This window comes from Pundamilia nyererei, unplaced genomic scaffold (assembly GCF_000239375.1).
Source record: "Pundamilia nyererei isolate P.nyererei 1_Seehausen unplaced genomic scaffold, PunNye1.0 scaffold00475, whole genome shotgun sequence".
Classification (NCBI taxonomy): Eukaryota; Metazoa; Chordata; class Actinopteri; order Cichliformes; family Cichlidae; genus Pundamilia; species Pundamilia nyererei.
The window spans coordinates 1-24,011 of record NW_005187876.1 but is presented as its reverse complement, the minus strand read 5'-3'; the positions used below and the strand labels follow the sequence as shown (position 1 = coordinate 24,011).

The window sequence follows — 24,011 nt, the reverse complement described above, 5'->3', positions numbered from 1 at the left end:
CTTGTTTTCAGCCATATTAAAGGCTCGCCTTCTGTTAAAGCTCACTCCCGTCTGCTCACTCGTGTACGCACCTGGGTCCATTACACGCATTCTCCACTCGGTCCGTCACAGCGGACCGTGACAGTTGCATACCTGCAGCTTGCCTATTTCTGGGTGTTTATTTGTTATAAGATATGAAGAATAAATATTGGTGACATGAAAAAACAGCACAAAATGTCCTCTATAAACACTTGAAGTTTTTGAGTCAGTTAACTATTCCAAGCAGGGAGAGTGAACTTTAGATATGAATGGAAAATCACACCAGGCAGTGAGACCTCAGCAAGGCTGCAGCCTGAAGGTCAGCGCATGTTGACTTGCATAGAGCTAAGTCAGGTTGCCTTGTCTGAGTGGTGATAAGGACGTGGCTGCTTGCCCGGCCTTGTACCCTACATTCTGAATTAGTGCCTGAATACAATAGAGGAAGGGCTCTACTGCAACTCTGTGCGTTCAAAATTTATCGTCTCGCCTTTAGCTCCGAGTACCAGAGGCGCCAACAAATCGCCTTTTTAATTGGCTGCGAATAACAACTACCAGAGTAAAGTAGATGAAGGAAAAACTGATGAAATAAAGACACAAAGATGGGATCACTGGATGACTGCAGTAGTTTCTTTAAGTTTTACTGAGCTTTGAAATTCTATTGTACTGTTACACAAGCAGTGACCTTTAAAGCTGAAAATAAGGCCAATGTGAAGGTGCTAAAACACTGCAGTCCCTTGCCATGTGACGCTGCCTCAAAAAGTGAGTCAGTTCCCACAGACTCCTGTTTACAGCATTCAACTTTACAGCCCAGTCTGAAATAATGTATTTATTTCCTTCAGAGATAATTTCTCCTTTTACAGTAAAAGTACAGCTTTTTTGAATAACTTGTCTAACTGGATACAGGCAAGACTTAAAGTTAGACGTGTGTTTACTTCGACTGACAGCTGTAGCTGGCATCTTGACATCTACTGGATTTGTCTGCCATGTTTGTGCTGCTGGAGCCTTTGCATTATGCAATATGTATATTTGGTGTGGAAGCTGGTCACCTCATAGCATGAAGGTCCTAGGTTCAAATCCAGTGGCCAGCTGGACCCTTTCTGTGTGGAGTCTGCATGTGTGCACACCTGTGTGGATCAGTACACTTGTATTCAAAAGGTTTCTCCATGTAACGATCTGCTAGGGAGTGTGGAGAGTCATAGCTCCGTCCCCCAGGGCATGAAGCAGGTATGGCAGAGATCCTGCCTGGCCCCGCCAATCAGCCACCAGGAGTGAGTCGGTACATACATGGTGATTGTAAATTTACTGTAGGTGTGAACAGCTGTGATAGACTGGTAACCTGTCCAGGGTCTAGCTTGTAACCTCAACAGTTTATTCTTGGATATAGTTTTTAAGCAAGCATGTCACCTGATAACTTAGTACTCCACCCTCTCGTCCTCATAAGCATGAACTGTTCAGCTATCAAAATTCAATAAAATGCATACAGCATAGAGGCATGACAGATTAAAATCTTGATTTTGAAGTCACAGTGTTTTATTTTGATCCAGAGAGTTTTGATATTACGCTCACCTGGAGGCAGGACAGAAGGCCAGGGACCGGACTCCATTGTTGTGAGCAAGGATGCATCTGTAGGGCAGCAGACTCAGCGACCTGTCTGACTCTCGCACACGCAACAGCGCAGACTTCGCTGTCAGATCCCAAAGACCTACTACACCTGGAGAGAGAGTTGAGGAGAGAACAAGAACAAGCGGAAAAGTGAAACTACTGGCATAAAACAGTTCTTTAATCCATAATCTTGACTCATAGTTGAATCAGATCAGCTCAGGACTGCTCCTTTGTTTATTCTCTCAAACAGACAACTAGTTAATCAAGAACATCTGCAAGAAATCAATTCATACCATCATAGAATCCAATAGCCATTATATTGTGTGGTTTGTCAGGAAGCCAATCCATAGACAGGACGAGCCCGCTCATTTCATGGTGAGGGGCTTTGAAGGCGCCCAGCTTCAATGTCACCACTCCTTTAACCTGCAGAAAACAAAGGTCATTTTCATTTATGTCCTGTCTCAACCTAATGGTAGATACACAACATCGACAGGGCTGTGACATTATGAGCATCAATGAAAAAAGACAGTGTAAATGTATTTTAACAGGTTCCTACCTTGTATACTTGAGGTGTTTCAATGCCTTTACCTGTGAAAACACATAAAAATCCATTTCTTTAATACCCAGAGATTTTTTGCTAACTGTTTTTAAAAAGTTTCATTACGTTATGTGAAATCATTTTTTTAAACAAATGATTCACTTTGATGCACAGGTAGCATGTACCTTTACTGTACATGGACCCATCATATTTCTGTCATGTAACCCAACTCAAAGTTCCACTCTGCTATCTGAAATGAACCCTGACAGCTACAGTAATGGTTTACTGATGACAATAACATGAAAACTACAGAAATTCACACAGTGAGCATGAATGTAGTGCTGGATGTCCCTTGAAGATTTTTCTGTAAGCAGTGAGAATAACAGGCTCAGCTAAACATCGACGGCCCTGACTCGGCTGTCTTCAATCTGAGACGCGTTCACTTAGTGTCAGATGTAATTAAAGCTCAGCTGCAGAGCTGTGATGTTACATGTCAAGAAGCCCATTTCTAACGTGTTAATATTCTGACATTTTGGGACAGATTTTCTAACAAGCTATGCCAGAATAAAACCCTCTTTAGGTATTAAAAACGTCTCTGTCAGGATTTACCAAAGAGTCGTAGTATTAACTGTGCGACTGAAAGGTGTAGGCGTGGTTACTGCCGTTTGGCTCTCATTATTGCACTGTGCATTTGCAGGACTTTCCCTTTTTTCAGAGGGTTAAAAATATTTAAATTAATTGTAAGCTTTTTCTTTCCTTTTTTTTTATTTTGTGCACAATGCTGCTGTTATAGTTGCTGCTAGGAGCTTTAATTTATTTGGACTGACTGAGAGAGATGTTAACAGACTGAGTGCATTACTAGTGGAAGCCCACTCTTGGCAGATTGTGTTGGCCATTATTGAAATGATGCGTTTCAGTTTATAAATTAGCACATTGACGGTACATCACCTGCAGAACTTTCCCATCACTGCATGTTGCAATTTTTTCCCACATAGTAAATATGGCCCTTTGAATGCAAATCTCACCATTATCATAGAGCAATGCCAAATGATATTTTACATGCATAAAAGGCTACAGGCTATATACAGTATCAGCAAAAGGAATTGACTCTGTTATAAAGAGTTCACTGAGAGGTGTAGCAGGAGTACAAAAGCAGCAAATTTTTACCCTCACCATGTTTTTGCTATACTACGTGCCAGCATATTTAGTGTTGGTAATGTACCTTTAGCTTGTTAGCTAGCTTTTCATACAGATTAACAGGAATCCTGACAGAAGGTCTTGTATTCAATTCAAGGATGTAAGAGGGCTGATGAAGCCTTTCACTGCTATCATAGGACGAGAGGCAAGGTACGCTCAGTCACAGGACTAATACAGAAAGATGCTACGGCCATCACCTATTAACACCACATAGGTGTTTTTTTTAACTATGGTAGAACATACAAACTTCCGCCACAGACTCAACTCGAACCCAGGACCTTGTTACTGTGAGACTATACTGCTAACCATCACACCACCCTTAAGTAACCCTAAAGGTGGAAAAAATATATCTTAGAGTCAAGAGGATTTGCACATTTATAAGACCCAAACAGATAACGGATAAACTTTACGAAATGACTGGATATTTAGTTTGGCAGAAACTCTCCTATCTGTGTTTAGGCAGTCGCTGTGTTTAAAAGTGAAAAACAGAAACACGCTGTCAGACTTTTCCAGATCATTAATTTTCTCTCCTCCTCCAGTTTAGATTACTGAGAGTTTAGATTAATAGTGTCTTCTTCGCTGTTCCACTCCCTCCATCACCACACCTCTGCCTCAGAAAAATACACAATAATATTTTATATAAACCTTGTTGTAAATCAACTCTTGTTCTTTTGGCCCTCCAGATCATCAGTGAGTGGTTATTCAATATGATGTCATATGTCTGACTAGGGTGTAGCAGAAGTTTGAGAAGGCTGGTCTGACAGCGTGAGGGTGATAAGTTTTAACCTTCTGGGACATAATTGGCTCTCTATAATTGTGAAAATCACATCAGTCACATTAAAACAACCTCACATTGTGCAGCCTTCTACCAGCTCGGCATGCAGCAGTGTTTACTCACTTTTAACAGTTGTGAACAGTTTTAATGTTGTGAATAATTCATTCCTTCATTTTCTGCAGTTTAAAGTCTGGATCGCAGGAGTAGCTGTACCACCAGAAATGTCCTGACCTCCCTCTAACTAACTATAGATTTTTCTTCTATAATTCCAAGGCTACCGTGACCTGGGGGTACCTCCGGGGTGTCCTTTTTGTTAAACATGCCCAAAACACCAAAGCAGGTATCCTAGTCAGCTGCTCAGACTGACCAGCAGCCCCTTACTTTATCTCTAAGGCTCAGATCTTTTGAATCCCAGTCAGTTCTACACAGTTAAATAGCTGCCGTCATTTGTTTTAACACAAACTTCAGAGTTACTAATGTTGCAAAAAGAGAAAGTATTATAATGAGCTGTGACGACAGATATTCCCATATGGTGAATGATTAGACTGTATCAGTTTTTTCCCTTTTCTTAATCAACATTTTCACATACTTAGCTTTATAATTATCACATAATTTCCTCCTCAAGATCCACTGCACAAATCACTTAAGAGTTTGACTAACTCTGGTTTTGACTATGGTGCAATTAATAATGATTATCTTAAAAATTTTCACCTGATAAACAGAGAGATAAAGGCTGACTGAGTGACTGTGTCTAACCGGTCAGCTGTGTTAGCTGAGCAGAAACAGGAGCAGCCACAGACAGAGCTTAAAGACAGTAAAATATGCCGCTGAGGATAAATGGTGGTTAGTCTGTTGTAAGGAGATAAACAGTGTCGATGCTGACGAGAGTCAACTGAAAGGGGAAAAAGAAATGTGTGGTGGTGTCCATGTTTTCTGACATTGCCAACTCAGTGAATCTTATTTATATGAAATGTTCCAACTTGCTTTATATTAATTTTCTTTAATTAATATAAAGCAATACTAAGACTGGACTCTTTAAAAATTTCTAACCTAGTTTTAGAAGCATTCATCTTTAATTTAAAAAAATTACAGTATTTTGCAATTTTGCACACTTTAACTTGGCCTCTGTGTGACCTCCTCCATCTTCTTCCCTGTCCAGTCTCAAGTAAGTCCTTGATGACTGACAGAGTAAGGATACAAGAAGTGTCATCTAGTAGGCCTAAAATTCATAGCTTCCAACACTAACAACTGGCTCGGTGATGCATCTTCTTTGTCATTTCAATTATAGATCCTTGTCTGATGGAGAATGGTGCTGTAAATTATGTGCGTACACTACCCCCTCCTTCAAAACCTCCAGCCATCCCCCGCCCTCCAATTCTGGAGCTTTAACAGCCTCCTCCTCTCATTCACGCGCTCATTCATTCTGGTGACTGGATACACAAAAGCCATTTATAATTATCTGTTGCAAACAGCACTAAGGGGTCAGGATGAACACACACACACACACACACACACACACACACAGTTTTAACCCTGTCCAAGGCAATTTCACCTTCAACCCTTGCAGCCGATATAGAAAGATTATATTATATTATATCCACTTTCGGTCATGTAAGCTAGAGGATAACTAATCTGCATTCAGTCGGTGCTCGACATGTCAGCCTCAAAGAAGCTATTAAGAAATTCTCTGGTATTTTTTCACTTGGTTAAATGTACCTCTCCATGTCGTCCCCGCCTCACTGCAGGCACAGCAGCATAAAAGTGACACTTTGCCTTTGAAAAACAGTCGCGCTGATGTTAGCCATTTTTCTACTTAAAATAAATTTCATGTCAGGGGAAAAAAACGACCACATGTGACAGCAAAATTATTAGTGAAAAACCTGCAAGAAATGTTAGACTGTTGCTTACAATCACACGATTAAATGAATAATTGTCAATGCTTCAGGACTGTGGTGCTGCAGTTGCTGTTAGCAAAGGTGATGGTCACTGAGAAAAAACTGAACAGAGATAATATGACCAAATTATGCTTTTTATCTTTATGAAGGAAGTGCAGTATCAGAGAAAAACAGTATGTGCTTTTACTGCTTGAACAGGAGTTTACATGTGAGACATATGGTGTGTGATTTTAATATTGACTCATCTTAGTCTGTTTAGCATTTAAGTTGGGGCATATTTTGCAGCTTACAAAATAGCGCTATTATAACCTTGTGAGTGCTGTTAAGAAAAGAAAAATGAAGGTACTGTCCCACTTGAATGTCTATTCTTTGTATTCTCAAGACCGAGGTAACATCACTTTCATCTAAACATTCAGTTTGTTCTTTTGAAAATGTTGGCGCCAAATGACAGGAACAAACAGTCTTTAAGCTGTCATATTCTACATGCACATCTCTGAACCTCACTTATGTCCAGTTCCACAAATCTATGACACTATGAGCATAGTGCATGTAACAGTCCAGAGTATTCACAGCATGCCACCCAATGGCTCCACTTATGGAGCACTTTTCCCAAAACTAAACATAAAATCAAATCTGAGATGAGATGTCCTCTTGTGTGCTTTATGTGAGAAAGATCAAATAAATGACAGTTACCTGATTCTGCTGACAACCTTTCAAACCAGGTTTACCTCCAGAAGGAACCTTTCTGGAGACCTACACTATAACACATGTGTACATTTATTAAAGATATATTTGATATTAATTGACAGGTATACAACTGCAGGTATGGCCATGCAGCTGTAAGGCCCAACTTTCCACAGAAATTAGTTCCAATTCCCTCTTCTGCATTTATGCTACTGCTTCTTCCAGATAAGAGAACACACTGAGGTTGTGTTATATCGCTCAAATAAGATATGCAGCCAGGCTGTGCTAGAGGCCTCCACAGATGCCACACAAAGTTCAATATTACATTGGCTTTACTAAACCAAATAGGTCACATGTCTACAGTTATCAGCTCCGTGAACTCAGATTTTTCCAATCTAACTATAAGTATGCTAAAATAAAAAGGTTGATCTTGGCACTAGGTAGTCAATTGCAAACAAGTACAGATTACGTGTAGCATATTTCTCCTCAGGTCATCAAGCTTCAGCAAAGCTATACAGGATTATAAAGATTCTGTTCATCTCCTAGTCTTCCTTAATAGGGTTTGTGGCAACATTAAGACATTCATTACATTAAGAAATATTGAAGGAAAACAAATGTTACGATTGCTGTATTTATGAAAATTTCTCAGTGTAAGCTAAACAAGCTTTTGCAGTAGTAGTTTGTGTGTGCAGTCATCTTCAAATGTGGGTACTCAGTAACCTTTCAATCCAATAACTATAACCTCTGGTTGCAAGCAGGGGGCTGATGGAGTAGCCCTCTGGAAACTGAGCCCAATGATCCATGGCTACAAAACAGAATGGAAACTCGAGTCCACGAGGGAATGAGAAAAAATTAAGACCAGAAATGTCGGGTCTCATTTATCTTTTTATGTCCAAACTGAGGCATTTGAAATACTTCTTAATTTCAAAACCAAACCATGTGTAATACAGTGCACATAATGTTATAATGATCAGAGTACAGGCAGTTGTACGGTCACCTATGCAAGCCATTACCTAGTGAGATGGAAAACTGAATCATAAAAAGGCCCAATTTCAGGAAACCTTTTGAAGAATTCTCAAGCTGTGGCCATGATGTAGGCTTCATACTTTTACCCAGTCATGGCTTCCAAGTCCAAAAATATGATGCAAAATTATTTTATTTAGTCCTTTTAATTAATGTTAATGTAGAAGAATTTAATGTGCATGTGGTGGATATTCATATCAAACATGGCAACATTTTCAGATAACGAAGTGAAAGTATCAAAGTAGCTGTCCCTATGAGCCCAAAGCATCTGTTACACTGTGGAACTGGGAAGACATGCCCTACAAGATAAGCTTTAATGGGATCTAAAAAGGTTGCGTCCACTGAGATATAACATAAAAATGTGAGTATTTATATGTAAGGTGTATGCTATACTCATGATCTCACAATGGTGTTTTGTTCAATCAGATTAGCCTGAACTGCTTTGAGGATACTGACTGATAAACACACTCACATGCAGACATAACTGGGTTTCTCTCTATGATGGATGTGGCAGATAAGTTCGTCATTAATCTCGTTTGTATCGTCTTCTATCAGCAGAGCCCCAGAGGCGACTGACAGCGCAGTGATCTGAATAGACTGGACCACAGGCTCCTCCATCCATAATGTCATCATGTACTTACACTGTTGGACATTGTTCTGTGTGTGTTCTGTGGCCATTGTGAAAGCTGCATGAGGCTGGTTTCTTGTGGATACTGTTGCTTTGTCAAACACAAGCTCTACCACGTTTAATGAGGGTCACGTCTGATATGATGGATAAGGTGCTATTTGATTGATTACATACTCGTGCTTGAGTTCATCAGGCTGTGTTTAAATGTGTGTAACGGACTACAGCTGCAAGTTCTCATTAGCTATTTGTTCAATAGAAAATTAATTGGCACCTACTTTGATCCTTTTTGGCAAGCTGTCAAATATTCAGTGGCTTGTGGTTCCTTGTTGTGAGGTTTGCATTATTTTTACTGACAAATCTGAGCTTGACAAAGATGGCAATGCCATTTTTTTCTTTTCTTTTTACACACAGGGCAGGACACCTTTGTCTTGCAAATAGAAAACCTGTATGGGGCTCATGTAGACAAGCCCATGTGGGACCCACAGCAGTTTTGCCTTTTTGAGTCTCTATGAGGATTTTCTGTTGGCAACCCAACCATAGTGGGGTGAGTGAAAACTCATATCGGGGCTCCAAAGAGCAAGACTGCTGTGGGCCCTGTGTCTTTGCCCTGCCCTGCATGTTTACTGGCACATTGCTTATAGTAGGGAAACAACATACAGGGAAATTTGACTGTTGTGGAGATGATGAACCCACAGAACACGTGTTATTACACTGTCAGAAATATGAGACTGATTTAGTCAATATTCTGGATCTTAGTGATACACTGCAAAAGAACTCAAGAAGTGACGATAAAGATAATTAATTACTAAGATAAATAATATATTTTCACAAATTCTTTGACTTTGCTTGGTGAGAAAATGTTTACTTTCTTTTACCACAATGCTACTAAAACAGATCTGTAATACAAAGCAAGTTCAAAATAACCAGGATAGATTTTTATTACCTGCCATCACTAAGCCTAGCAGCTGCAATCATGTAGGTCACATGACATTTTCCTGTGAGCATATTATTGAAAGAGCTGAGATTGGTACTAGGTCATAAACACAAACCGGGCATGACGGGAATATTACCCAACACAAACAACATACTATGACTGTACATTTGATTAAACTCATCCAAAGCCAGGAGGGTGGAGGAAAAAAAAACTTTCAGTAATTAAGGATCAGGTTGATGGGATTAATGTGTTACTCCGAAGCCTTTTTTAAAATAATTTTAAGGTCTAACATTTTAAGCGACAACACTGGTGGCATTTAACGGTCTAAGGAGCAACTACAGGAAAAAGTGTAAACACAAAACTTAAACCTGTAGGGTTACTTGGAAATCTTATATTAGATCTAGAATGAGCTACAAGAATTTGGTTCTTTAATGACTGTTTTTATATGACTATTTGAGTTTATAAAGACAAACAGAAAAATTTGATGCTTTGAAACTGCTTTCAGCCAAAAGGAACAAGTTTCTCAGGAAAAGGGTCCAGACTCACTCAAAACTCCTGTGATATCATGAAACAATTGTGCCAATATTATCCAAATAAACTAGCCAGCAGGTGGTGGGTTTATATGTTCACCTGTTATCAGGAGCAGGTCAGGTCTACAGGACAAGATACCACGGGGAGTCACCTTTATCAAACTGAAAACTCACAGAGGAAGCTTCAACTTCAGGTTTAATCCTGAGCCCCGAATTCTGTTTCACAGTACAGGCCTTAGAGCTTTACTGTGATCACAAACAATCCAAGGGCTGCATGGTGCATCCAAAGACAGCGTTTACATGCCAAACCTTCTGATTTGGCGTGCGAAGAAAGAAAATGAGCTAAGCTAATTCATAAATAAACAGGTATAAAGACATCCAGTGTTTTTATAGTGATGCGCTGATCTATAAACCACCAGTAACGCACTGCTTCAGTGCATCCCTATGTCCTCATAGGATACAGGAGAAAACAGACACCCAACATGCTGACTTCAGACTTTAGAAAGCCAACAGTGCCCTCTGCTGAACACAGGACACGCTTCATTTTTACAAGTAAAATACTTTAGATGGAGCAGTTATAAATGCTGCAAAAAAAAATGTGTAGGGGAAATCACAGCCAGTTATGATCAGTCTTACCAGAGTTTGGCTGAGTGGTGTTGGAGTGCAGAGCATCAGGGTGGGGTATGCTGTAAATGGTAACCACCCCAGTGGAGGTGGCCACTGCCAGAAGACCCAGTCTGGGTAAGAATGGAGCCTTCAGTGTGAGGGATTGATAACACGTTAGGATGTTATAAGATTTCATCATTTCAATATCAGCTAAAAGCTAAGACACTTCATAGGAAAAACATCTTACCTTTCTGGCACAGGTGGGAAGCTCCCAGCCGCCAGCAGGACACCACTTCAGATGCCAGACGAAGCCCTTATCCTGGGCCAAACTATAGACCACAACTGGCTTGGAGTCTGGTCTGTTTGGACAGAGGTGAAAGAAAAGAGAACATAATATAAAAAGGCTGAAGTTTCAAAGACAAATTTCTTATAAGTTCTGGAAACATCTCACTACCATCTATGATGTAGACAGTTTGTTTACAGAGGACTGTTGGACTTTTTCTGGAAGTAGTTCAAACTAGTCAATCAGTCAAGAGACTGACAGACAATAAGCTTTTATAATATAATATTTTTATCAGTGATTTCCCACTCTGCACATTTCATTTGTACCTGTTGCCATACTTCAGTTTGCCCACATCCCACAGCTGAATGAGTCCAGTTCCTGTGGATGTTTTGTTGACGTAGTGAAAATCATCCATGCGTTGATGACAGGACAGAGCGATGTACTGGGTAGCAGGAGCACCATCAGGTGTTGGACACCACTCCAGAGCCCACACTGGTCCACCTGCATACAGCATCATGTCCCAGCGTTCTGGGTGAGGGGGAATAGATTCGAACCTGCCAGTTAACAGAAAAAAATGAAAACAAAAAAGACACCAAATGCTTTATTCCCCCTCGCCTACAAAAGCCACCAAAAAATCGGCACCATGTATAACAAACTGCAAATGATCACAATTACATATTTTTATAGGTATGAGCTTTACTAACAAACAAATACAAAAAAGAGGTTTTCTTTGGAAATGTATTAGCAGCAGTTATGTCTCAATCGAACTGTTCTTGACATATCTGAGGGAAATCATCAACCGGGGGTAACTACACCATGATCACTGTCACCTTTTGAGTCTTTGCAGAGGTGCTTCCTCCTTGTTGAGTCCTTCTCTGGACACTTTGAAAGCAGCTGAGTGAAGCGTCTGAGGCAGATATTTCTCCAAATCACTAAATGAAAGCAGAACACACAGACTTTTAATAACTTGTGTGCATATCAGCCAGAATAACACGTCCCTTGTCCAGCTCCCTTTATGAAGCCACCAGACCAGCGCAGGTACATAGTCCTGCGATGGCTCTTCTTTATTCACTAGACTGGCTTCTTCTTGGAGCCACACTTTTCAGACATCATCTCAGCAACCCCTCCTGGCAGTTCCTTTGTTTTTTTTTATTGTTTAACCCTTTATTTATCAAGTGCTTTTTAAATGACCAGAATTCTCTTAGCGATATTGTTTGAGACAAAATTCAAATTGTTTCAGAAAGAAACGATGACAAGCTTTTGGGGGGAAATCAGTGTATAAAAAAAAATCTGCTCCGCCTAAATGTTACCACTTTTACTCACATGACCTTACTTTTCACTCATTATAGGCTAGTGAGAAAATTAAAATTGTTCCTGAAAGATGAGAATTATTTTGTCATTTTACAGCCAAAATGACAAAATAAGTCCATTAGGCCTGTTTGAATCCCAGTCGATTAAGGGTTAATTAGGATAAAGTATCAGATTTGGATGACTCCTTACTATTGTTCCTATGTAGTTTAAAAGCCTTATTTGAACTAATGAATGGATATAATGCAACTATGAGGGCAGGATGGTGGTGTGGTAGTTAGCACTGTTGCCTCACAGCTGGAAGGTCCTGGGTTCAAATCCACAGTTTGGGGCCTTTTTTGTTCACACCAGTCTCAGCCCACAATTCAAAGATATGGGAAATTTTAAATGTGACTTTGAGTCTCTCTGTGTTGTTCCTGCCAAGAGTATAAAATAGTCTGAACCTCATTGGGTTACTTGAAATCATATACAGCATATCTCATTGCATGACCATGTGACAACTGATTGATTCAGTAATGTGACTAAAGACAGGTGACACTCTGGTTAACAGGTCATCTTAAATTGATCCTAGGTGTGCATGGCTGGCCCTGTGATTGAGTGGTGACCTGTCCAGGGTGCAGCTTGTCTCTGCCACTGTCAGCTGGCAGAGGCTCCTGCCCACCTTCAGTCAAAAAAAGTGGACAGATGTCCCAACACAAACTAAATAACTAAGCATGAAACAGTCAGATAAACACAATTGCAGCTAAGACTTTCTGGTATGACTTTTGTGTTAGAATTTCAGTGAATAAAATAAAAAAACATTCAAAGTTACTTGGTAAAGAGTGTTGGGTACGGTCGTTGTAACACAGAAAATAAAAAGGTATATCCAAATAAAACTTAATGAGTTACCCCTCCTTGAATCGCTACCTTATCGTGGTGGAGGGGTTTGTGTGTCCCTGGGATCCCAGGGGCTATGTTGTCTGGGGGCTTTTGCCCCCTGGTAGGGTCTCCCATGGCAAATTGGCCCTGGGTGAGGGACCAGACAAAGAGCGATTCATAAGACCCTTATGAAAAGGACACCGAGGGAACAGTTTACCCTGCCCGGGATAGGGTTACCGGGGCCCCGCCCTGGAGCCAGGCCCGGGGAGGGGCTCAGAGTAGAGCAGCTGCTGCTCCACATCGAAAGGAGCCAGCTGAGGTGGTTCGGGCATCTGACAAGGATGCCCCCTGGGCGCCTCCTGGGTGAGGTGTTCCAGGCATGTCCCACTGGGAGGAGGCCCCGGGGCAGACCCAGGACACGCTGGAGAGATTATATCTCTCGGCTGGCCTGGGAACGCCTTGGTATTCCCCCGGACAAGCTGGAGGAGGTGGCTGGGGAGAGGGAGGTCTGGGCCTCTTTGCTTAGGCTGCTGCCCCCGCGACCCGACCCCGGACAAAGCGGATGACGATGGATGGATGGATGGATGGACTTAATGAGTTATTCAATTAAAACTGGATTCGACTGTATTAAACGAACAAAGCAACAGAAACTACCTTTGTGGGACAGGGACCCAATCCCTGGTGGAGGGCACCCACTCTGGAAACACCCAGCTGCTGTAGTGCTCTTCGCGACTGCAAGCACAAACATCAACAAACACATGGTTAAATAAACAAACAAACAAGCAGTTAGTCAGTCTGAGACTTACTTATTCAAAATGCTGAAAAAACCTCAACAAAATCAACCAAAAAAGGTGACGTTTTGTAAGCTGAAATTTTGAGATAACCCCAAATTTGACTTTAAGAAGCTTTCAAAATAAAGGGTTTGAATGTTCAAATATTCCAGTGTCGTTTGCACTTCAAGACTCATTGTGTATGTCGTCACAAAAACGGATGTATGAACTAACAGTAAAAGGACAATGTTCACTGGTACTTCACGAAAACAAATCATTACTGTTAACTGACTGCGACTTACAATTTCTTGGTGGTCTTTGCACTCTCCAAAGCAGTTTTCATGATAGGGGTGTTAAGTCCATTTTGGGCTTTGACAAACGAGCATGTCTGCAGGACAGAAGGAGACAGGATGAACTCATTATGCACATGTTCTTCCTTCTTTTCTATGCAGCTGCATTAAATTTAGAAATTAAAATGTTCTGGTTATTTTAATCAATAATAGTTTGCACTTTGGTTTAGTCTCAGAAAAACGCAGAATCTGATGATTTATGTTTGATATAAAGTGCTCATTATAATGACTCCTATTTATAAGCCCAGGTTGGTATTGACAAATCACAACAGTTTAACTTTTAATTACCATCATCAAGCAGATTCATCTTTCTGTATTAGACTGATATGGAGATACCGTACTGAAGTAATGTACCCTAGTGCACTGCATGAGGTCATAACCAGTAACTGTGCCATCAAGTTAAAATGAGAAAACCACTGACGTTGTTATTGTTGACGTAATAAACTGGAGGATTTTTTCCACGTTTGTCACAATTGGAGTCGAGGTCTGAGTCATATGCTGCTTCTTCGTCATCATCCTCCATCTCCTCTGCATCCTCCTCTTCATCATTATCTGGCACAAAGTCTTTGTCTTCTGCTGCATCACTGTCAGGATGTTTCCTCTTTTTGCCTTTACCCACTGCAGGAAAAGAACGAGGGATTTAAGTTACGGTGCACAGAGATCTTTACTGATATTGGCAGAAGAAGGAATTTTTCTGCACTGCTATATGAAATTTTACACTGCATGTAACTTGTGAGATTGCAAAACACAACTAACAACTGACATGAAATGCAATGTTGACACAACACTCTAAACAAGTTCAGACAAGTTCATTAATATAGCTACATCTATGCCAGTTAGTCAACTCCTGCCGTTTGAAGTGCGGCCCATTTTCAGACAGGAGACACGTCTACAGGTCTTAGGTCTTAGACTACGTTCACACTGCAGGTCTTAATGCTCAATTGCGATTTTTTGATCAAATCTGATTTTTTTGTCTGCTTGTTCACACTACAAATAAAATGTGATAGCAAACGTGCTCTAGTGTGAACCCACAAAGCGGCGCAAAAGAAGATGTCACACACAACATGCTCTGTTTAGACCCAGACCAAACAGTACTGCTTGACTGATGGCCCTTAATATAAAGACTTGTTTCGGACTTTACGTTCCCCAATTTTGCTTTAAGTTATTTTGTTATTTACATATGGCCTAATAGTTATCCTTATTGGTGTTTCAGAGAGGAGCGGTGCTTCAAAGGATAGTTGCAGATTTCTGTGAGAATCTGCAGATTATTCAGTATAAATAAAATGTTTACGTTGTCTTCCCAACAGTTTCACTGACATCTACACTGGATGGCCAGGAAGCGTTCACGATGTCTTCTCCGGCGCAGATAATTGGCGTCTGTCTTGTGTCAGTGACGTAAGAGACGGATTTAATGCGACATGACCGTTCAGAGAGCAGTCGCTTTCTAAAACATCAGATATGTATCGGATTCAGTACCACATACAAAAGTGACCCAGGTCGGATTTGAAAATATCGGATTTGTGTCGTTCACATTGTCATACCATGATCGGATATGGGTCACATAGGGTCAAAAAAGTCGGATTTGATGCGCTTTCGTGTGAACGTAGAATTAGAGTGGTAGCAACCTCACTTAACTCTGTAAGAAATAGGTAAAAAGATGAATAGAATAGAATTCAACTTTATTGTCATTGCACATGTCACAAGTACAAGGCAACGAAATGCAGAAACTGTCTGAGGTAATGCTTAGCTGTGATTGGTGCCCTGGGGAAGAGAGACGGCGAGACTTTCACTGTACCTTTGCTTGCTTTGGGAGTTTTCTGTTCTGATCCAGTATCTTCGCTTCCTGGCTCATCAGATTGCCCAAATAAGTCTTTTGCCAAATTGTGGAGGTACTTCAACGCCCTGGAAGATTGAGGTTACATTATTTTTGAATGCTTATATTACCATTTATATGAAAAAAATGGCTTTAAAAATTTTTAAAGACAGAAAATGTATTATTTTACAATTAGCAATGTATGCTTTTATATAGCTACATAGATGCATGTAATTAATGTGGGGATAAGTGTACATGTAACAAAAAAATGAAAGTCTGATTGTTAGGGTGTAATTATCACAAAACTAATAGTGAAAGTAACTATCACCAAAGTCTGGAGTCACAGTTCAGACTTCCTGTGTTTGAACTGATGATGTCTGATGTAAAAATGATTTAACAAAAAAAAAAAAAAAAAGAAAAAAAAAAAGGTGACGGTGTTTAACGTTTAAGGCTATGCGACAGCTCAGTACTGTAGGTGTATCTTACGCTTTGGCAGCTCCTCTCCGCCGCCGGCCACCTTGTCCAGTCTCCTCCTCAGGTTCCTCTGCATCCTTTTCTTTAATAACTGGCTTCACTTGTTGTACATACTGCTTCTTTACATACTTCCTCTTTGGCTTTGGCGTCCCATTCTCCTGCTGCACCGTATCTTTAACAACACCCTCTCCATCTATAAGGTCTACATTGGCATTGCTACATTTTTTTGCAGGGGTTTTCTTAGCAGGAGTCCTTTTTGACTGAGTTTTCTTGCCTCTCAGTGGTTCATCAGCCACTTCTGCTGTAGTTTGTCCATCACACTCTGTAGGTGTTTTATCTTTTTTTTCATTTTCTCCATCTGGAGTGTCCTGTGTGGCAGCCTTGGATTTTCTACTCTTTGTCGGAGTCTTCTGAGAAGCTGCTCTTCTCCTTCCTGAGCTCTTTCTAGGTGTTTTGGGTGAAAGGTGTTCATTCGTTTTGTCATCAGTTTCATAATCCAGATATTTGGGATTTTTCTTCCGTTGTCGTCCTTTTGAGCTGAATATTAAATCTGCACCCTCCTCCAATGGCTTCTCTTGCCCTGCAAGAAATGTGACATTATCATTCCACTGAATGATGTAAAATTGGGTTAATGTGACTGGAAAGTCATTGCCTGGTCAACATTTCTGGTTTGGTAGTGCTGGATTCCATCTGTTAGCTGAACATGCATAATATGAAATCAAGTTCCAGCAGTGCTGCTGTGCTAGACAGAAATGAAAACTAATAATAGAAGAACAAGGTGTGAATAGCTCTTAAAAATAAAGTTTGAAAAAATCCTGAAATATTATTTTCTCATCCTCTGTAATCTTAAAATAGATGACACCCCTGGATTAGACCATTTAGAACATGTTCCTAATTTGAAGTACCCCTTAAATCTCAAGTTTGACAAACCTTGTGCAGATTCAGTGGGCTCCATATGCTCTGGGTTTCTGATTCTGTGGTTCTTCTTTTAGATGCCTCCTCATGTGTAGAGCCAGTTCCTTCTCAGTGTAGCTTTGCAGCTGCACAGACAGAAGAAGAAATAATGTATTACTTAAGGTATAAAATAACTGTCCACTACTGCAATATTTAATCAAAATAGCTGTTTCTTCCTGCAGTTTGGAGTTGTACAATGGACGAATGAAAGTCAAAACAGATATGGCTTTTCAGTGTTTTAAACAACCTTATAGACTTCTAACGACACTAAAATAATTACAGTGCAAAAATGAAGTCAGGGAGCCAGTGTTTTCTACCGATATCAAATCGATAAGCCGCTGTCTACAACCTACACACCAAACCTCATCCAATAATGTGACAGTTTGACTCTCTCTCTTCCCTACTCACAGTGAAGACGTAAAATATACACACCGATACTTAAGGCATTTAATGGTTAAGGCCACACGTCAATTCGGCATATGTTTTCAATGTAAAAATATAAAACATCAAGTTATTTAAGAGATACACATATGTCACTAGTTTTTAAAACGAGTCACATTGTCTTAGTTAGCCATGCTATTGAGCTAACACATTGCTAATGCTAACTGGATATAGTAGCAGTCAAGTGTATCATAATATATTATAATATACTTAAAAATCGGCCTCTAACCGGATAGTAGCACGTTTAAAAACTCACCATGTGTAGGGTTACGGCTTCCTCCTCGGTGGCGGAGGCTGAAACACCTCGTTCAGAACACGGGAAGCTAGAGTCCAGCCACCCGGGATCGAATCCCAACCTCAACCACCAGAAACCACGACATGTAAAGTCACCGGAGCTTACCGGGACACAGCCGTCATAAAAATCATGCCGCTAATTTTTTCAAGGAGGGCAAACTACAAACATTTTCACAGTTGTTTACACCGAGTCAGGGAGCTTTCCGCTTTCCTTACGTCAGACCGCCATGTCACTGTGCAAGCACGGAGGGTCACACCGCCCCCTATCAGCAGAGAGGGAAATTACACTGATTTGATTGTACAGTGGCGGAGTTCCACGCTGCCTTAGGAGGAGGTGGAGGTCATTGAAGCCCAGAGGCGTATGGCGAGGAAGTCGGGACACCGCCCTGGTGCTCAGAAGGTCCCATTACACTGGATGTTTATCTTGATGGTCTTTCAATGAAACGGACATGCTATACAACATCCATCATATATTTAACTCATGGTTCGATCTTGTGAATCAAAACGTTTTATCCAGTATTCATCTTCCTTATGAAGTTAATTTTAGTTCTCCCAGTGTGATTAAAATAGGTAGAGGGGTATGCTAGGGAATATATTACTTTTACTTTGCTTACTGTCATTTGTGCCAAACAGACCGACCCCTCAAACAGTAACAGACACCTAACCATTAATTCAATATTCAAAGTGTTTATTGTCATGTGTCACAAGAGAAAAAGGCATTTCTCTGTGCAATGAAATTCTTTCTTTGCTGTCCACCCACAGATGCTGATTAATGTGTCCAATAGAAATAGAACATAAATACAAATAGTACAAATAAATAAACAAAGACAGAAAGGGAGACAAAATATGGAGATTTGAAACAGAGATGTGTGCAAAAGAGCTACAGCTTTATATGCTGGCTTAATATGTAGGATGACCTGATGTGCAAAAAAAATGATCATCGTTGTTCTGAAGGCAGTGGGGAAGAAGGAGTTGTTGAGTCTGGATGTTCTGGATTTCACACTTCTGAACCTCCGCTCCGAGGGCAGAAGTGTGAACAGTCCGTGTTGGGGGTGTGTGGGGTCTTAGAGGATGGAGGCAACTCTCCTCTGTACTCTGCGATGGTAGATGCTCTGCAGAGAGGGCAATGGAGTCATGACGATCTTCTCCACAGTTGTTATCACTCTCTGCAGGCGTTTGCGGTCCATAGCAGTAGTGCTGCCGTACCATGCAGTGATGCAGCTGGTCACTGTGCTCTTCAAGAGCCTGCTGTCAACCAAGAACCTGCTGAGGATTTTGGCCAACATACCGAATTTCCTCCGCTGCTGAGCCTTCTTGAACAGCTGTGTGGTCTTCAGTGACCAGGTGAAACCAAAGGCAGTTCAATCTCAGACTCGTTGATGTGTTACGTATTTATCTGTCAGAGGCTCATCTGGTCCTCATTAAACGTCTAGAGCTCTGCTGCATTCTCACTTCCCCTTCACTTCTAAGAAGAAACGAAGAGCCACATTGTATCAGGGCATTAATGCATTTCACCCGGGTTCTAGCTGCTAATGCTAATGGTCACTGCAGTAGTATCGCCATGTTTTATTGTTGACATCAAGGTTTTCTGGTGTAGAAAGAGTTTTTTGAATTTTGACCTCTTTCCATGTGTGTCTACAAACATCATCATGAACACTGTTTTCTAATAATAAACCATATGCACAGAAGAGCTAAAGTACTGCAAGCACTTATCTCTACTAACAGTCTTCACACCTTTAACTTCCTCTCTCCTGTTTTTGATCAAGATATCTTCAACTTCTGTACAGTCCTTAAAAACTACAAGTGAGAAGAGAACAAGTGAGTCTGCAATTCACATGAAATCTAGAAGTAAAAATAATATAAGAGAGAGAGGGAGGTTATCGAGCCGCATTAAATAAATTAATTCAGCTGGACACATAATTATGATCACAGTGATGAAGTTCATTTTTCTATTGTTGCTTTTCTCTTACAATATCTCCATCTTCACTCATCTGAACCATCTGAACAGCTCTGTGTTGACATATGAACACTGTAGACTCCCAGTTGACTCCCCACACACCTGAACCATAATAGACTACAAACTAGTCTCGATTATTCTGTCCAGTTTGACTTCCTGTTCTTTCATCTTCAGTATTAAACCTTAAACTAGTTTGAGCAGATCTGTTAGTACTGATCTCTTTGCTCTCTTTTTGCTGAATTTAAAAAGATAGAAGCAGATGTTACGTGAGCTCTGCTGTTCATTTTCAACCCATTGTCACTGTTTTGGTGTGTGCTGGGAGGCGGAATTTCAAGGCTGAGTCCTGGTTGTAATTTTCCTGTAATCTGCATCCTGCAGAATGCTTGAACAGCTAATAAGTATATCATAAGGGGCGATCGTGGCTCAAGAGTTGGGAGGTCGCCTAATCGGAAGGTTGCCGGTTCGAGCCCCGGCTTGGACAGTCTCGGTCGTTGTGTCCTTGGGCAAGACACTTCACCCGTTGCCTACTGGTGGTGGTCAGAGGGCCCGGTGGCGCCAGTGTCCGGCAGCCTCGCCTCTGTCAGTACGCCCCAGGGTGGCTGTGGCTACAATGTAGCTTGCCATCACCAGTGTGTGAATGTGTGTGTGAATGGGTGGATGACTGGATGTGTAAAGTGCTTTGGGGTCCTTAGGGACTAAGTAAAGCACTATACAAATACAGGCCATTTACCATAAGTGTTGCTAGCTTAAGCACATTAATATATCTAAAAATTCATCTTTTCTTTGATGTCTTCAAAAAAAACTTTGAGTGAACTACTTAGCCTCAGTTAATACATCATGTAACTCCGTAGTTACTGAAGAAATCTTTAAAACATATAACTGACTGTATATTTATCAGTCAGTTATATCGTTATGCTTCAGGAATGGCCTGGAAATGAAGAAGACTTCATTGTTATTGTAATCTAGTGACATTTACCTTTATATTAAGTGACACACTGCACAGTATATTGTTATTAAACTTTTTTTTGTTTAAATCTGGTCCATTACATTTTTAACAATACAAAAAAGGAGCGGAGTATATCACTGTATCTATGATGATATCAAATTTCCTGTTTGTGATATACAAAAAACATCTTTGACAGCAAAAACACTCAATTTCAGCTTTCAGACACTTTAAAAACATAAAAAGAAAAGAATACGAGTGACGATAACATGTCTGACTGTGCACGCTTAGTTTTAAAGATTAGTGTGAACCAAAATGCTCAAGTTGTAGATGCTGTTCAAGGGCTCTGATGCTAACAGGCTAACTTTCTTATTGTGCCGAGCTGACTGGCTTTCCAGCTTCTTGGTAAGTACAGTTTGAACTTTTTCAGTGAATGCTAAACACTTCCTCTTCACTTATCAGAAAAAAACGACTTCAGAGGTGTAAAGAGGAACAATCAGGTCTCAGACCACTAACACATCTCATCTAGCTGCTAACAGTGGTCACTGCTGCAGTGTCATCATTGCAAACATCACAACTCAAATTCTGATGTGTAATAAGTTTAAATCTTGACCTCTTTTCATGTGTGCAGACAAACATCACCATGGACACTGTTTTCTAATAATGAACCAAATGCACAGAAGAGCTGCATTAAAGTCAACACTTACCTCATCTAACAGTCTTCACACATTTAACTTCTCTTTTCTGTTGTTGATCAAACATTTTACACTGTTCTGCAGTCCTTTAAAATAGACAGGAAAGTCTGCAAAATAAATTAATTACATAAGATATTAAATGTAAATGTTTTAAAACGTTTTTAGTCATTTAATATCTACATTAAGAGAGAGAGGGCGATATGGCTGCTTAAACACTATGAACCTATGAGGAAGTGAGCAGGAAGTTGATGCTGTGTTCATCTCGGAGACTCATTTGTGGACGTGAGAGCAAGAACAGAGACTGAGACAGTCATGATTAACTTTTTGACTTTAGCTGACTCTTGGAAACTCAAGGTGAAAATTAAACTTGTGTTGTATTTATAATACACTTCACATTATAAACATAACACTCATATTCATATATTTCTTTATAACATGATAGAAGGTCAGCATAACTGTAACCTGATCTTTAGTGAATCAAACAGCTCAGTATCAACCCTTCAACTTGGACAGACTAAAGAAGCCAAACCTAAATCAGACAGACTGAGTCTTTCTGCAGGCTGTTCTCTGGTTATAAAGAAGGTCACAGATCAGGATGTTGGTTGTTACAGCTGTGTGGTTCTTCCCCTCAAAAACCTTTTCACATGATGAACACAGAAGACGCGACCAATGTATATACAGTGGCACATTTTTATCCATGTAGTATACAGTACAACACACACCAAGAACATTATTCCACCTCAGCATCCTGTGTGTGTTCTGGGTCAGGCCAGAGAATCTCATCCACATTACAGGCTATATTGGTGCTAGCCAGGCAGCGGGGTTAAAATACTCTAGTTATAGAAAACATTAAAGCTGTAATTTGGTTAATAACATTGGTTACTGTTGTCGGTGTTCCTCGGTCGTTGATCCAGTGTTTTCAGTTTGTTTTTGTTCTCTGATTCTTTTCCACATGTTCACATTTGCTGTTTTATCATGTTATCCATCTGTTTGTGTGCATTATGTTCTGTTCCACTTCCTACGTATCATTAGTTAGATTAAGTTCAGCTGTGTACTCACAGGTCTCTAGTCATCATCATTAGCCAGTGCATTTACAGTTTTTCTCGATTGCTAAAACACTATAACCAATCTTGTGAACCCAAATTTCAAAACCATAATGCAACTTTCCAAAAAGCACACCCATTTCCCTGAACTATAAACACTATGCACCTGCTTTAACACATGAGTCAGATGTGGTGAACTGTTACTGCAAAACTCTAGACACAAATCCCTACATTTGTCAGTGCTTACATGATGTGGTCACTTAGAAATTACTAGCAGTCAATAATGTCACATCAAACTCACATCAGCACAGCTTTGGCTCAACTAGCACACAATTAACCAAGTGGAAACACTAGAAGTTAAAATTTATCACACACCAATCAGAAACTTTAATAGATAGATAAAAGGGCCAAAGTCAGCTCATTCAGGTTTGAAACAATGGATCCAAAGACATGTAAAGGAAGAGGTCGAGGAGGAGGAGGAGATCTAGGACACCAGGGAGGAGGTGGAGATGGAGGAACATAGCTGCCCATCGGGCTGTTGTAAATGTCCCTGGTCAGCATGGAGAAAATGTCACTATGTGCCCAGCCATCAGCCAACAAGGGCTAATCCACCGCCATGCTATTCTAGGACCCTATAACACTATGCTTCTCCTTGCTTTTCTTGATGGTGTAAGACAGCATATGTTCCAGCGGGACTACAGTATTGGCTGTATGAAAGTAAGAATAAATGATAAGTAAACAGAAAACAAATTGTGATCAGTATCATTCGATTTTTAGAGCTCTGTCTCTGATACCTCTCACACATGATCCATGAACCTCAGACCACAGTACAAGCTCGTGGTTATTATTGTCTCCAGTTTGACTTCCTGTTCTTTCATCTTCAGTATTAAACCTTTACTCTGCTGGTTTAAACAGATCTGTTTGTACTGAACTAACATTTAAGAATAAGATAATGAATGATTATTACAGTTTTTCTCAAATGTTAAAACACAAAAGCCAATCCTGTAACCCAAATGACCAGTAGTCTTGTCATGGTCCTGGGTCTTTTGACCCAGCGTTTTAAGTTTGAGTTTATTTTGTTCATTAGGTTATCTAAGTTCATTTGGTTATTAGACTCCTTGTGTTTTCTTCCCCTGTATTTAAGCTTCCCCTCACCCTTTATGTTATCAAGTTTGTATTATTATGCCTAAGTGTTTCTAGTTCTTGTTATTTTCCCCTCGTGTTTCCAACCATGTTAAATCTCCCCTGCTCTTCATGTGTTTCATGTCTGTGTCTTACGTTGTTAAGTTCTGGTTGTCATGTCTGCGTCTCATTATGTTTCCTATTTTATTTGGTAGAGATCCTGTGCTTTTATATTATGGGTTATGTTTTGAGTCCTTTGATATACTGTTTCTTGTT

General features: G+C 40.3%; 1 protein-coding gene across 2 annotated transcripts in view; it reads right to left on the bottom strand.

The window, feature by feature from the left end:
- gtf3c2 (general transcription factor IIIC, polypeptide 2, beta) overlaps positions 1 to 18,222 on the bottom strand; it is a 26,382-nt gene extending 8,160 nt beyond the window's left edge. For both annotated transcript variants that reach the window (XM_005753871.1, XM_013916130.1), the window contains exons 1-14: positions 17,938 to 18,222; positions 17,217 to 17,326; positions 16,299 to 16,866; positions 15,795 to 15,901; positions 14,421 to 14,617; positions 13,952 to 14,037; positions 13,534 to 13,611; positions 11,544 to 11,645; positions 11,040 to 11,267; positions 10,678 to 10,789; positions 10,461 to 10,578; positions 2,177 to 2,208; positions 1,914 to 2,043; positions 1,585 to 1,729 (exon numbers count right to left, since the gene is read on the bottom strand). In XM_005753871.1, coding sequence (XP_005753928.1) covers positions 1,585 to 1,729; positions 1,914 to 2,043; positions 2,177 to 2,208; positions 10,461 to 10,578; positions 10,678 to 10,789; positions 11,040 to 11,267; positions 11,544 to 11,645; positions 13,534 to 13,611; positions 13,952 to 14,037; positions 14,421 to 14,617; positions 15,795 to 15,901; positions 16,299 to 16,866; positions 17,217 to 17,241 — 1,928 coding nt within the window. In that variant the 5' untranslated portion in view covers positions 17,242 to 17,326; positions 17,938 to 18,222. The remainder of the gene's footprint in view (positions 1 to 1,584; positions 1,730 to 1,913; positions 2,044 to 2,176; positions 2,209 to 10,460; positions 10,579 to 10,677; positions 10,790 to 11,039; positions 11,268 to 11,543; positions 11,646 to 13,533; positions 13,612 to 13,951; positions 14,038 to 14,420; positions 14,618 to 15,794; positions 15,902 to 16,298; positions 16,867 to 17,216; positions 17,327 to 17,937) is intronic.
- Between the last annotated feature and the right edge of the window lie 5,789 nt (positions 18,223 to 24,011).